The 14,159-nt window shown below is 38.0% G+C and overlaps 1 protein-coding gene across 4 annotated transcripts; it reads right to left on the bottom strand.

Annotated features, from left to right (window-relative positions):
* Positions 1-25: 25 nt before the first annotated feature.
* Positions 26-14,083, bottom strand: dnmt3bb.3 (DNA (cytosine-5-)-methyltransferase beta, duplicate b.3). Of its 4 annotated transcripts, none has more exons than XM_084427463.1 (23): positions 13,991-14,083; positions 13,049-13,143; positions 11,040-12,562; positions 10,610-10,757; positions 10,363-10,467; positions 10,167-10,264; positions 10,034-10,087; positions 9,521-9,664; positions 9,327-9,434; positions 9,043-9,184; positions 8,633-8,941; positions 8,487-8,531; positions 8,324-8,403; positions 6,089-6,201; positions 5,590-5,773; positions 5,403-5,487; positions 5,153-5,298; positions 4,941-5,031; positions 4,539-4,687; positions 4,251-4,336; positions 1,189-1,258; positions 960-1,081; positions 26-856 (listed from the first exon to the last, which is right to left on the bottom strand). In XM_084427463.1, the coding sequence occupies exons 3-23, from the start codon at positions 12,489-12,491 to the stop codon at positions 715-717; spliced, it is 3,873 nt and encodes a 1,290-aa protein (XP_084283589.1). In that variant the 5' UTR covers positions 12,492-12,562; positions 13,049-13,143; positions 13,991-14,083; the 3' UTR covers positions 26-714. The 4 variants fall into 4 exon arrangements, with proteins under 4 accessions (XP_084283589.1, XP_084283588.1, XP_084283590.1 ...); XM_084427462.1 differs by lacking the exon at positions 13,991-14,083 and adding an exon at positions 13,674-13,810; XM_084427464.1 differs by lacking the exon at positions 13,049-13,143 and having other exon boundaries at positions 13,991-14,048.
* Positions 14,084-14,159: the final 76 nt, after the last annotated feature.

Here is a 14,159-nt window from a genome sequence, read left to right as displayed (position 1 = left end):
GTCCATCCAAAACAGGACTCTACCAATCACACTTCAAAATAAAAGTCTCTATTCTCAGGTCATGTAAAGCCTTAGCAAGTAACTCGTTTTAAGACTGCAAAATACCATCCGAACAAGTTAACTATTTTAGTATTAATTATGTGGTGATTGTAATGAAATGCACAAACATTAATAGAAGTGTCAAAAGAAAACCAGGATTTGAGCAAAACAATCTGGCCGATATAAAACTTCTCGTGGTGAATTCTCTGTTGTTGTTGTTTTTCCTCTTATCTGACATTTGACGATACTCCTTTCTAAACTCACAAGTTTATATTTAGTTATAGGCTTAGACATCGTAGTGACCATTTCCATTAATTGATTAAATGAACATATTTAATATAAATAGACCAACACTTTACTTATTTTAAATAAGTAAAAAAACAAATAAAAAAAAAAACACACACCTTTTTTAGTGGAAACCAGCTCAAATAAATTAAATTACAGCCTGGATAAATGAGAAGTTCATTTTGATCACTGGTCAACCCTCATTTCAGTTCTCAATTATACAAAGTTCCACAAGGTCTATTATCTTGTCACTTCACAGAGCACTACACACATTTACTAGGTTTATTACTTTTTAAACATGTAAAACAAAAATTTGTTTCCCTGAGTCTTTTTACTCTGAAAGAGAAAGATGAAAAGTGCACCATAAACTTCAGTTCATTTCGAGAGAACTTAGTCACAAGCAAAGTAATCCTTCAGTGGTGCTAAAAGATGTCTTATGACAGGGACACTCCAGGACTTCCCCAGCACTCTCTGCCTCTGCATACGCCCCATGTTTTTCACGTCTGTGTAATGCTTCGGAAATCCAAATATCCTGTCAAAGTGCAAGTGAAGAGTGCATGAACATGAATCAAATACATATGTGACTGAATTTGAAAAGAATGTAAAACTGAAAGGATAGAATAAGTAAAAGTTACTTCTCCAATTCAGTGATCCACAGACTGTCATCTTTTCCATTCATGATGATGGGGTAATGCCGGTCATCGACGCCTGGTTTCTGTATGTTTGGTCGTGTGGTGATAGTGCGAACTTTTACATACTGCAAAATGGTAGATTACACAGCGTCAGAACTCACATGGACAACACTGACACAGTTAAGTGTAATGGGATCATTCAAATATCTTTGGCTGGAAACTCATGACAAACCTTTGCAGTGCGGCCGGCCTCCAGACATTCCTGAAGACTGACTTTATCTTTCTGAGATGCTGTGATTGGTCTGGTCAAAACAGAAGAAAACACTTACCCCTAGTTTCACAGACAAGACTTAAGCTGGTCCCAGACTAAAATGCATGTTTGAGCTGTTTAAAATGAAAGCAACTTGCACTGACATATCTTAAAATATGTCAGTGCTATTGTTTTGTCTCAAGATGCACACTAGTAATTGGAGATGCACCGATACTTTAATGTGAACGATTATCAGAGTATTTTTCATGTTTGGTATCATTTAAAAATGTCACAGTGCGACTGGTACAAATGTCTCATTTCCAAATAAGTAAAACAAAAGGTAATAAGGTTTTTAAGAGTTTAAAGATAACTGACATACACAGAAAGGTGATCTCCTGGCAAATGGTCACACACCCCCAAAAGGTGCAACCTCTGAATGCAAATTTATTTTATTAGTACATGTTTCCATGTGAAAGAGGTTTGTCTATATAATGAAATTCAGGGCCTTTCTGTACTTCAGATTAGCCCGTGAGGCTGAGAGTGAGACCTCTCAGCCTCATGTATTTCTTAATGTTGGGTTGCATCTTTTCTCTTTATTCCAGAGCATTTGATGTTTTGTATCGATTATCTTTGAATTGATTAAGAAATTGGCATGATACATTTACCTGACATAAATTGTTACATTTGATTATTCTAACCGATTTTGGCATTATTTCCATTAAAGAGTTTAAAGGAATAGTCAAACATTCGCTCACATTTAATGATCCACAGATATCATTAAAACCTTTTCATTTATGGAGTCAGATGAAATAACGAGAAAATACATATTCAAATGTATTGCATTTAATAAAAAAATACTTTGCCTCGAGAAAAGGACAGTAACACGTAAAGAACTTCCGCGCTGGTCGGATGACGGTTTTGGGCCGATCGAGCGCGAGCTTACATTACACTATAATATTAGAGGTTCAAATTAACAACAGTTATTATATTCAACTGATATTTATTTCCAGATATAATATTCACTCTTAAATAAAATCTGAAATGCTTGTATACAACTCAGTTGCACATAAGGTAGTTTTCATAAGCAATTCTTCATGGCAAATTTATTCAAACATCCATATATAATTAACAGTAAATAAGCTCTTCTCTACTGTTTTTATAGCTAACTAACAAACTGTGAACACTGGTTAACTTTCCTGAGATAAATGCAACATTAAGTGATATTGTTCACACACTGCTGCTTGAACTTGAGGCGCTACAGCGATCTGTCGCGTCACATTTAAGAGCATCAAAACGCCATTTATTGTTTGAATTTCATGATAAAATGTACATAATTTGAAAGCTGAGACTTTGTTTCTTATCAGAAGTAACACAAACCTTAGATCTGGCAACCCTGGCTTGAACTACATGTGATTCATAGGGTCAAATAAAGCCTGCATTGATGTCGCTATTTTTTACCTGTTAAAGCGTTATTGTCACGTTAACTTGCCCTAAATTCATCACAAGAGAGATTTTCTTCACACACAATGTGAGTTGCAGTCTGACACGTTTTTCTGCACCCTTGATTGACAGGATATAATTGGATGTTTGTAAAACAAACGGCAGATACATCGGTACATCTCTACTAGTAATGTTTTTTTCTAAGCCCCGTTTATAAAAGCTACTTAAATGTCCTGACTGAACTAAGGCACAATCCTGGGTTAATCTAAGCTGTCCGTTAAACCAGGCCTTAATGTATATCATCATAATTACATACTTAACACTAGGGATGCACCGATACTGATACCAATATCGGTATCGACCCGATACTGAGCTCATGTACTAGTAAAAATGCTCCGATACCAACAACCGATACCAGGCAGCGTTTGTACACTTGTGTCCAGACATAGAAACATGGACAACAGAGAGAATAATAGGGATAAAAAGAAGGCTGTCTATGAAGTAAATGTATCTTATTAGTGGAATATTAAACGAAATATAGTAACACATAGCTGTGTTACGCGAGCTGATGAGAAAAATATGCAGAGGATTGAGTGCACAGTGGCACAGATGCGCAAACTGGTAGAGAGAGATCGAGCGAGAGAGAGAGAGAGAGAGACACACACACACACACACACACACACACTAACTAACTTCTGTTGAATGCTCTTGATTGCTGATCATTCACTTAGCCCGTGTTATTTGGATTAAAACTAAATCGTTTATGTAAGTAAAACATGACCTGTTACCTGATTTATGTATAACGAGTGATTCCCTACATTATTACAGGACGTGTGCACGTCTTTTGCTTGTACTGACGAATTCAAGTGAACGTAGACAGTATATTCAAATGGGGCCTGTGCGTTCGGTCTTAAAGGGGCAACAGTCTTATAAACCTGCTACTTTGTTTTAATGTTAATCAAACAAAAGGACAAATAAATTACTCACTGCTCTTGACTTAATAGGCTACCTTTTGTAACTTTACAAAAATATCCATCTACATTTAATTTATTCAGTAATGAATATGCAGTGTTTTTTTTTCCACATTTGATTGATTACTGTAGTTTTTGTTGTAGTATCAAAATTGGAATAAAGAATTAATATTTCACTGGTGTCAAAACATTTGTATCACTGACCCAGTCCTCAGCACTGAGCCCTTCTGGAGCTGCTCTAAATATGTGCTGTGCTATTAAATGAAAGATAAGATATGATAGAGCAATAGAATGAAGAGTAAAAGTAACAGAAGCTCATACAATGCATTTTAGCAGGCTTCATTAAGCATGAAAATAACTGAAGGAAATATTTATTTGATGAACAAATTAAGCCAACTAATATGATTTATTATTTTGGTTTCTCTACCAATACATTTAAAAATGACAAATGCAGTGAAAATACAGGTATCGGGTATACGGTATCGGCGAGTACCAAAAATGAAAGTATCGGAATCGGACTCGGACTCGCTCTGGAAAAAGTAGTATCGGTGCATCCCTACTTAACACAATTGTATTTATCAGCGAATTTTTTTTTAAGTGCGTGTGGTAGTCATATGAATATAACAGACTCACCTGTTCATGCCAGGTATGTTCCCCCAGAAGTATCTTGCTCTGTAAGCTGGACTCACTTTCACAGCATCAACAAGCACAGGGTTACACTTAAAAAACAAAAACACAAACACGCTTATTACACCATGTGACAAGAAAAAAAAATAACACTGAAAATGCGAGGCCATGATTTGAGAAAAATATTTTAACATGTTGAACACTTTTTTAACAAATTTACAAGAATCTGCAGAGGGTATTTGACACACCTAACAGGTTCAAACATCAATACCACAAAACAAAAATCACACTTACTTCCAGAAAGCGGGAAATGTCAGATTTAACCTTGGTTTCCATTGACACCACATTCTCAAACAGCCAGAAGAACGGCCGTGGGTCGTCCTCCTTCGGCTTCATAACATTCAGAAGCCGATAATATTCAAAAAAGAGCCGCCCAGTGCCCTCTGCAGAGTAAAGAGAATCTCAGATGAAATAATGATATGTTTTAACATGAGACCAGTTGTTGAGACTGCTCAGCAGTTTGACAAAATCCTCCTATTTGATGCATGAACCATGTGACTTTGGAATATTGGAAAAAGGTTGGCAAACATAGGTATTCTGACTCAATGAAGCTGCATAAAGCCAGGAAGATTATAGTTTGCCAAAGCAAGAAAGTGCTTCTCATTTTGTGTGCAACATGCATCTGACATGTCTTACCAAACAAGCCCTTTCGGCTAGGATTGGCTGTGCACAAGTCATTACATGGACTTCCACCGATGAGAAGATCAAATGGGCCCCATTTCTTAATCTGAACAATGAAAGAAAAACAATGAACAGATTCTTCATCGAATGTGTAATTTAATCAGTGCACTTGTACTGAGAGGTTTGAACAATTATTAACAGAAAGCAAACAATATTATCTTGCATACATGCTCTTTCGTAATGTTCTTAACATCATCCACTTGCGTGATTTGTCCATCATGGTTGACCATAGAGACGGTCACCGATTCATCATCAACTTCTGAGGCCACATATTTTTCCACTTTGAAGCCAAGATCCCTCAGAACGAGGTATCCTGAAACACAAAAATGCATTTCAATGAACCACATGACAAGTACAAGAACATACTGTGATAGACGTGTATTAAACTACAAGTGATCCAGGAAGATGAGAAGTTACCTGTGGCTATGCCATCAAATAAGGAAAGGACTCTGATTGGACGTCGCAGGGTAGCAGGGATTGATGGGTAAACACGATGGGGCTCCTGAGGACGACAAATGTCAGAAGTCAAACCAATACAAATACAAATCAGGAAGATCATCCAATATTTGTACGATATGATGAACTATATGAAACAAGCACTAACAAACTCCATTGCACTGTTGTTGGCAAAGAATTCCTGCACACGGATGCTCCAGTCATGCCTGGGCTTCAAGGCTCCAGAGCTGCTCTCAGGTGCACACAGGTAACAGGTCCACGGGTCCACATTTTTCAGCTGGTCGAAGGTCCCCTCACCCACAAGGATATCCAGGCAGTCCACACAGTAGCAGCTAAAGAAAGGAAAGAGACCAAATTAGATTGGTGGTCAAAACTTGCAATTTAGCAATTTACAGCAAGTCAAAAATTCCATTTAAAAGGAACCTGAACTTCAGAATATTTGGAATGTCGCCTTTTGCTTTCATGACAGCAGCACTCTAAAAGCATTAACTTTTTACAAAATTTTGCATAAACCCTGATGATCATGTTCTCCAGCATTAGCAAAAACTTGGGCTTGGGAGTGAAAACAGTCACATGATCAATGTCACTAATTTACTTATTTGATTAGTGACTGACAAATAATTTGTGATCAACACAACCACACTCACCGACAACAGCTTTCATGGCCGCACAGAATGACCTCCATGCCAGAACAGCACACGGTACAGTACGACTGATAGCCATCTTCATCATAACGGTACAGCGTCTCCATGAAATTATACTAAACGCGACAATTGAAATCATTCAGTTACAAGTAGTGGCATTACTAAACACGGATGAACAGTACAATGCTGTAGCAAGGGGTGTAGACTTTCAACGAAACGTTTCATTACAGATGTTTGATAATTAATAATTTATACACAAGAGCATAAGTGAGGTCAGGTGCAGATTTTGAACACTAATTCATCCCAAACAGGTTGGTTTGAGGTCAGCTTTGTCAGATATCTAAACATAGACAGTCCAAAGATTAATGGGAGAAATCGTAGTGGTTAATGGCAGTTAAAGTCCCACTTCACTTGCTATTTGCCTATTTAATGCTGTTCACATTAGAATCAATCATTTCAATGAGCATTTGCCTAGTTGTTTACTGTTTAATGCGCATAAGCATTAGTTGGACCAGCTATTTGAGTTAAAGTAGCAAACTTAATGATTCCACTGTGAGATTGTATTTCTGAAATTATGTTGTCTAAACCAGTGGTTCCCAATTCCAGTCCTCGTGACCCATTGCTCTGCACATTTTGGATGTCTCCCTTATTTAACACACCTGAACCAGATCATCAGCTCATTAGGAGAGACTCCATGAACTGAACTGAGTGTGTCAGATAAGAGAGACCTACAAAATGTGCAGAGCAGTGGGTCACGAGGACTGGAATTGGGAACCACTGGTCTAAACAATAGATTGTTAAAATAAATTGTTGCTGAGGGCACTGACTTTAAAGGGACTTTAGCTTTATGCAGGCCAGTCACTGACAGTATATAGGTGATTTTATGCATCCCTTACTAATGGGTGTAGCTGAAATAGCCAAACTCTTTAAAGGGGTCATATAATGCCATTTTTGTACAAGCTAATATGATTCTTTAGGGTCTAAATTAAAAGTTTGTAATATACTTTAATTAAAAATTCTCATTAGTATTCTAAGAAAACACTAATTTTACCTGGTCAAAAACAGCTCTGTTTTCAGCAAGCCGTTTAAGTGCATGTGTCTTTAAATGATAATGAGCTTTGCTCACCCCGCCCCTCTGTTTTGTGGGGCGTTTTGCCACAACAACACAGGTGGAGTGTTGCCTTGAAAACAGTTGAGGGTATGTTTTGAAGAATGGCAGCGGGAGTCTCTGAGGACACTGTGCAACCGTATCAATTTGAACCGGAGTCGGAAAACAGGACGTTTCTGAATGGTTGGTTAACGTAATGTCACTTTGATCTATCTTTGTGTGTACTGGCAGGGTAGAGTAGTGAGATACGAACGCTATGTGTTTACTGATGTATACGTTAATTCATTGACAGATTGATGTTACAGCTAATGGTCATGAAAAACTTTTTTTCGGTAAATGTAGGCTTGTCAGTGATGCGTAACGTTATCTATGCAGTGTTAGGTACAACTGTCAGGGCTGAAGCACTAAAATTTTACTGATCTGTTTAAAAAATAAGCAGTCTGTGAGACTGTGACAGTCATTAGGCACAAACAACACATACTCAGACAGGAGCTAATATCTTTTTCAATGTTCTCGTTTATAAAGCAATCTGGTGAAAGGATTCGCGCAAACATGAAAGCATTGACGTTGATCGTGGGGAATATTCCCTTCGAAAACAAATTCCGCCACTGCGTCTTCAGCGGTTCGGATTTAGGAACATCAAAATGACTGCTGTGTTCGTTGTTACACCCAAGAACAGAACACCACAATCACTTAGACGCCATTCTGCTCATAGACAGTGCTCCAGCATATCAACAATGACGCGCGGACTATGATTTACAGCACGCTCACAAGCAAGGGCGGGTCTGTGTTGAAACGCTGCTGTCAATCAACAATTGTGGGAGGGGCGTCCGAGCCTGTGACGTCACACGGTCAAACGGCTTGATTTGAGACCGGGGAAAACATAAGAAGATCTAAAAAAAAACACTGGATGGATTTTTATCATTTTATGATGGTTGTGTACAGGTACTGCCAACACACATTTCAGTACAATCAACTTGTAAAAGTGCATGTACCATTATATGACCCCTTTAAGTAGATGCAGGTGTCCTACTGGCCAACATGAAAATTAAAACAACCCTAGACTATATCCTTGAAAACTACAAATGTGTGACGTGAGGAACATCTACAGCTGTGTAATTACACTCTACCTTGCATTTCATGCACAGGCTGCCTTGGAAGAGTGGGTGGATGATTCCGACGAATGTACTCCCACATGATAAGCAGAACTCTGAGAGGGAAAAGCAGCAAAACTAGGATGAACTTTACTCATTAACAACAGTTATTGCAATGTCTAGAAAGAGGGTTTCTCACCTTCAATGTTTCTCTTGTTGTCCAGAAAATCATGAACCATTTGATCTGTGAGAACATTTCAATAAACACCAGGTTACATGGGATTCTTTTTTTGTTTACCATCACAATTTTCAATAGCAATAATAAATATCAAATGGTGTACATACATCTTTTTTGGCTGTTCTGTCTGGACTCGACCTGCATACTTTCGCTGTTATTTAGATGCATATTCCAGTTTGTGCGATTCTGTTCTCTGCGTGTCCTCGCAGTCTGCAAGGATCTCTGATTCAATCTTGGATGCATGAATTTTCTGTAAACATCTGTTTTTCTTAGGTTTATCGAACCTTTGTGCAGGTCCAGAGATTCAGGGAGTTTATTTAGAGATACAGTTAATTTAAATAATTTTTCTCGATAGTCTTTGTAGTTCGGAGAGGATCCAACATTCCCATTCACTGATCGTGGCATAAAAACCTCTTCTAAGGAAGCAAAAAAAGACAAATACAATGAATATGAAACAGAGACTTAAAGTTCAACATTACAGTCCAAAGAATGTCTTCAGTGCTTATCCGCTGCATACCACTGTATTCTGATTGAGGTCGAAGTCCATCTGGACCTGTTGGTTTAAAGCCTCCAAAGGCCCAGTTCAACATAACTCTAAGCAGCTCATCCGTAGAGTCCATCTCGAGAGAAAAAAACATTCTACTGCGCCTGGACGCCACCTAGAGAATATTTTGTATTAAACCTTGCTTACATGTTTACCAGTTTTTGTTTTTATGTCCTTGCATGGACAATTTGTTTGATTTGTTAAATTGCAATGTTCAGTGCGAAAACATGATACTAGCCAAATAAAATCTGCATTACCTGCAGAGAATTGAAAATTGCATCTTTATATGTCGCTACTGTAGCAAAGGAATTAGAACAGAAGCACTTAGCAAATGAAAAGAAGGGCAGGAGATCGTCGGCTTGGATCTACAATGGAAAAAAATATATAACATGATTTTTTTTGTTGACTAAATAAAAGCACAAAATTTGCACACAAGACTGCATTTTTGTACCTCTGACAGCATCCTGTTCCCAAAGAAAATCACTTTACGTATGGAGCCACAAGGCCTCTTGCTGTCCCAGATCTGAACTAGTCCAGGCCAAAGACCAAAGCCCTCAATTGGCCCCCAAACCATCTCACCGACCGCGTAATTGCCCTAAAAAAGCAGCAGTCGTTAGACAGTCTAAGATCTAATCACTCAGATTACTTTAAAGATGAAGTGTGTAATTTTAGAAATGTTCTTCCCATCTTATTATAAAGCTATCATATGACTATAAATCCTCACATAAAGCCATCACATGACTTTAAAAACTTGGAATATAGCAGATGAACCAAATGACCTTCACATTATAATACTTTTATGGTTAATTTGTATCATTTTTGAAACTTGAAGGCTTGAATTGAAAACAATCTTTTACAATTCCTTTTGATGAGGTTTAGAAACAGAAATTACACACTTCAGCTTTTACTAAAATGCATACAAGTAATAAAAGTCTTTCATTTTTAGAAATGTTAAAGTTGTTACCTGGTATTGACTGGTTGTTTTCTCATTGTTATATGAGATACTTCCTTTACTTTTCTGGCAGAGAAAGCAATGTGTTCAATCAAGATATCCATAACAAAACAACACCCTTCTTTGCAAACAAGTTCATATTTACCGCAGTCCATACGCCATCATCATCACTACTGCTGTAACTGTCATCATCATCACTGCTGCTGTACTCATCATCATCACTGGACACATATGGCTGATCTCCTGGCAACACAGAAAGGACAAAAGTAAAGTTTGATTTGGGCCAGGTTTCAGAAAGTATAAAATACCACTAGCTGGTATATTTAAAGAGAACCTGAAACCTTTTTGGTCATTTTGACTTTCTGGGCCTGAATCACAAGAGACTGGCACAATATCCTCCACTTCCATTGCCACAATGTCTTCCACTTCCCTTAAGTCAATAACATCTGAGAATCAAACGCATTTGTTAGAGTGTGATGTATAGCAAATAGAGATCAGTTCCTCAACAGTCTTTTATTAACCTTGTTATAACATTAGAACTTGACAAGTTTTTCAGCTTGAAAGGTACAACGACCTGTGTCTCTTTACCGGATGTGATGCTCCTTTGAGTCTCTGGGCTGAGATGTGATGGAGCGCTTTTATATGAGCTGCTGTCTGTGACATCGTCCTCAGCCATGTCTTTCTCCTCACAGTCCTCCATTTTACTCCCATTGAGATTGTAAGTTTGATTAAACATCTGAGAAAGAAAATGACACATACAAATACGAACCAAAATTTTAGATGTTTGCTTGTATAAAACCCACTGTCATGATGCTAGGGTGTTCTAGATGGTAGACTAACGCATTGCAATCGAGGTAAGGTGGTCTGGGTGTTTAAGATACTTTAAATATCATCATAGGTCTCTTAATCCAAACTAAACTCATTTTCATGAACTCTCTTGTTGGAGAAATATTGTGTCAGACTGATATCTGGTTAATGAAAATTAGGTTTCTCAAGCTTTCATAGTTCAGTGACTCACCTGTTCAAAAATTATTTCCTTTTTCAAAGTTTTGGGCAGGGCCAATAAGCTAATGATAACTTTCCCAAAACTAGATGTCCTTCCCATAATCCTCAGCTCGGTCTTCCAGTACTGCTCCATTGACTGGTCAGCTGGGTGTGCGTCACCCTCATCAATGAACTGATACTCCAAAAACTCATCAGTGAGCAAGCTGACATTCTCAGGGCTTGAGCAAACCCCAAAACAGACACCTAAATCTTGGACGACTTTGCCGGTCACCTCAAGTTTTTTTCCTGGACTCAACACTAATGAGAAGTTTCGCAAGGTGGAGTCTGGGAAGGGTAAGCGTTCAACAATATCAACAGTAACAGTCGTGTAGAAGGAGATGATGGAACTGTGGAATGTCTCCAAGTAGTCAGACAACTCAGCAGAGCATTGCAGGAGAAAATCAGCAGCCTGTTTGCCAACTTGAACTTCTCCTCTAGGTAAATGTCCCACTGTGTCCTGTACAAGCGAGGTCTTTCCTCTCCTAAGAAAAAACTCTGCTGTTCTTGGTCTGAGGAAACTCGCTGTGTAACATCTCACTAATTGAGAAGCATCTTGGAGCAGCTGTGTCACGCCGACACCTCGGTCAAAACTCTCCTGAAAATCACAAAGCGGTTGCAAAGCATGGCTAAGAAAGAGGACATTGAGTCTTATTTTGGGATCACTGAGAAGATGACAGATTGCTTTTTCATTTGTTTCCTGAGATCCAAAGTATTTCTCAAGGTCTGACCAAGCCAAAGTCATTTTCTGGATTATTCTACAGAATAGAGAGCTTTGAAACGTCAGGAGATTATTGAAGTTTGACCCCTCAACATCTTCAAGCAAGTTTTGTAGAGCAGCTGGGAAAGATGAAAAGTGTTTGTAGATTTCTGTGATGAGATTCAGAATCAGGCCAGAAAACTCCATTTTCATGAAACCGTTATGACACGCTTGTCCTGTCATATCTGTAAGTCCACATAAAGACACAATCTCAGGTTTCAGCAGCTTTAGACCAGCGAGAACATGTTCATGATCTGGGAAATTTGAATAAAATATTGCCATGTTCATTAGAGGTATTCTGAACTTCCTCAGCATCTCCACGATGCAGGTGCAGATAGCATCAGCAGTCTCTTCCTTTAGATGAAGAACATCAAGCAGTCTGATCTTGTTTTCCCCAGTAGCTCTGTCAAAAAAGCCCAACAGGACCACACTGGTCTCTTTCCCATCCTCAAGCTCCACAGCATGGTATAAATAAAGGCAGTATGGAGTCTGACTGCAGAAGACTGTAATATCTTCCCGGCATTTCTTGCCTAATACTAGACTGCACTTGCTATTGGTACAGTTTGATCCAGCATCAGTTGAGGTAGATGAGCAATACTTTCTGATGAAACACAATGTGGCCGGGCTGCAGGAGAAAGATTGATCTGATTTCTTTTTAGCATTCTTCATGCTCTGGTTTGGACACCTTGACTGTTTGTATACAGGACTGTTGATTTTTGAAGAACGTTCTCCCTTCTTAGCTACGAATAAAAGGATGACAAATAGCATCATGTTTACAAGACCATTTTTCATTTTTCAATAAGCTCAGTCAATAAAAATTGCACTCAAAAGTAAACACCTACACATTTCAGGCTCTGATCATGTTGTTTTCAGAACAATGTACAATGTTTTCAGGATTTGTCCATTCACCAACAATTTGTGCTCCAGTTTTTATAAAAGGGGTACAAATATGTGGTGATAATAATAATGTTGATCATTGCACATCATAATTATTTCTACAAAAATGGATTATAAAAAACTCAAATAGTGTACAAAACTTTACATTAATTACATAAACATATTCAGAGGGGAATTATGTCAATAAATAGGCAAAACACTGAACCTAGGAAAACACACCATGTAGACTTTGAGATGACGAAGGAGAACTATTTGGACTATCACAAACAACTTCACACACAAAAAGTTGACTATCCAATTAAAATGTTTTAACCAGAAAACAAAAATACCTGAGAAGGTGTGCTTCACTTGACTGAAAGTGGCTTGCAGTGTGTCATTGAGTCAGTCCAATTTTTAGATTCATCTACATTTTTCCCCCCATAACCTGCAGAGAAATTGTGTGTAAAATGTTTGAAAAGGTTTTGGTTTGAAAAAGTATTACCTAGAAAACAAATTGTGTACAGTTTAACGACGACATTTGTACTGCAATTAGTCACTAAACAAAAACTTCTCAATTGCACTTACTAAAATCATTGTACGCTCAATTAGACGAGTAATATGACACTGAAATCACAAATACATAGTCTAATATCAGTCAGTAAACCGGCGGTAAATCGACAAGACAGTTGTTATTTTTTTGTAATTACTGCGCGCGGTGTTCTGTGGATGACAAAAGTTAGATCAGAAGTGCAGTGAATGTAGACAGAAACAAACCCAAAAGATTGTGTGCTTCTCACTACACCGAGTCTAATATATTCAGCTATAAAGATGGACTTCTACATCTGATAATGTTAACACTTTTGCACTGTGGTTTTAAATGAATCAATACTGAATTACACTATTGTCAGTTAATGTGTAATTTGCGGGAATTTTGAAAATGTAACCCACACATTACTGAAAGTCAAAGCTACAAACCGAAAAGATGTTTTCTTTTTTGCCCGGAGGCCCCTTTAGATAAAGACGTCGTTACACCTAGTATGTCCAGAATTCAGTGGCAACACTTGGAATATAAGGCTTTGAGAATGAATATGGCTCATTTATCCACACATGGCTTCATTCATTTACCGCGAAAACTTGAAAGAGAGGAAACGGATGCTGCTGCCAATGAAGCGCAAGTGGCCTCCCAAAATAGCGGCCATTCCTTCACATTGCACGTTTATGTGAACACCTCACACATATTACTTATTAATCTTCTTCTAAACATTGCAAAACGGTACTAAACAACTACTTACACAATGGAAGACTTTTCCACGACTGCCCATCTAAAACATGCTTCTGTCCTCACGTTTCAAAATAAAAGTCGTTTTCTCATTTCATTTGGGAACAGCCAAGAACCCGTTTGAGACTTTTTAAACACTAAGAATGAAAACGGTGAATATCTAAATCATTTTTTTCGTAAAT

Source organism: Rutilus rutilus (genome assembly GCF_951802725.1).
Source record: "Rutilus rutilus genome assembly, chromosome: 13".
NCBI classification, from domain to species: domain Eukaryota; kingdom Metazoa; phylum Chordata; class Actinopteri; order Cypriniformes; family Leuciscidae; genus Rutilus; species Rutilus rutilus.
The sequence above is the reverse complement of the archived record's forward strand: the minus strand, read 5'-3'. Positions and strand labels throughout refer to the sequence as shown.

What these genes read in the sequence shown, in the direction of transcription:
- dnmt3bb.3 (XM_084427461.1), bottom strand. An exon ending in ATTTGATGGCATAGCCACAG is followed by an intron (nt 5,299 to 5,402) that starts GTAACTTCTCAT and finishes TTTGTGTTTCAG; the next exon opens with GATACCTCGTTCTGAGGGAT. An exon ending in TGGATCACTGAATTGGAGAA is followed by an intron (nt 857 to 959) that starts GTAACTTTTACT and finishes GCACTTTGACAG; the next exon opens with GATATTTGGATTTCCGAAGC.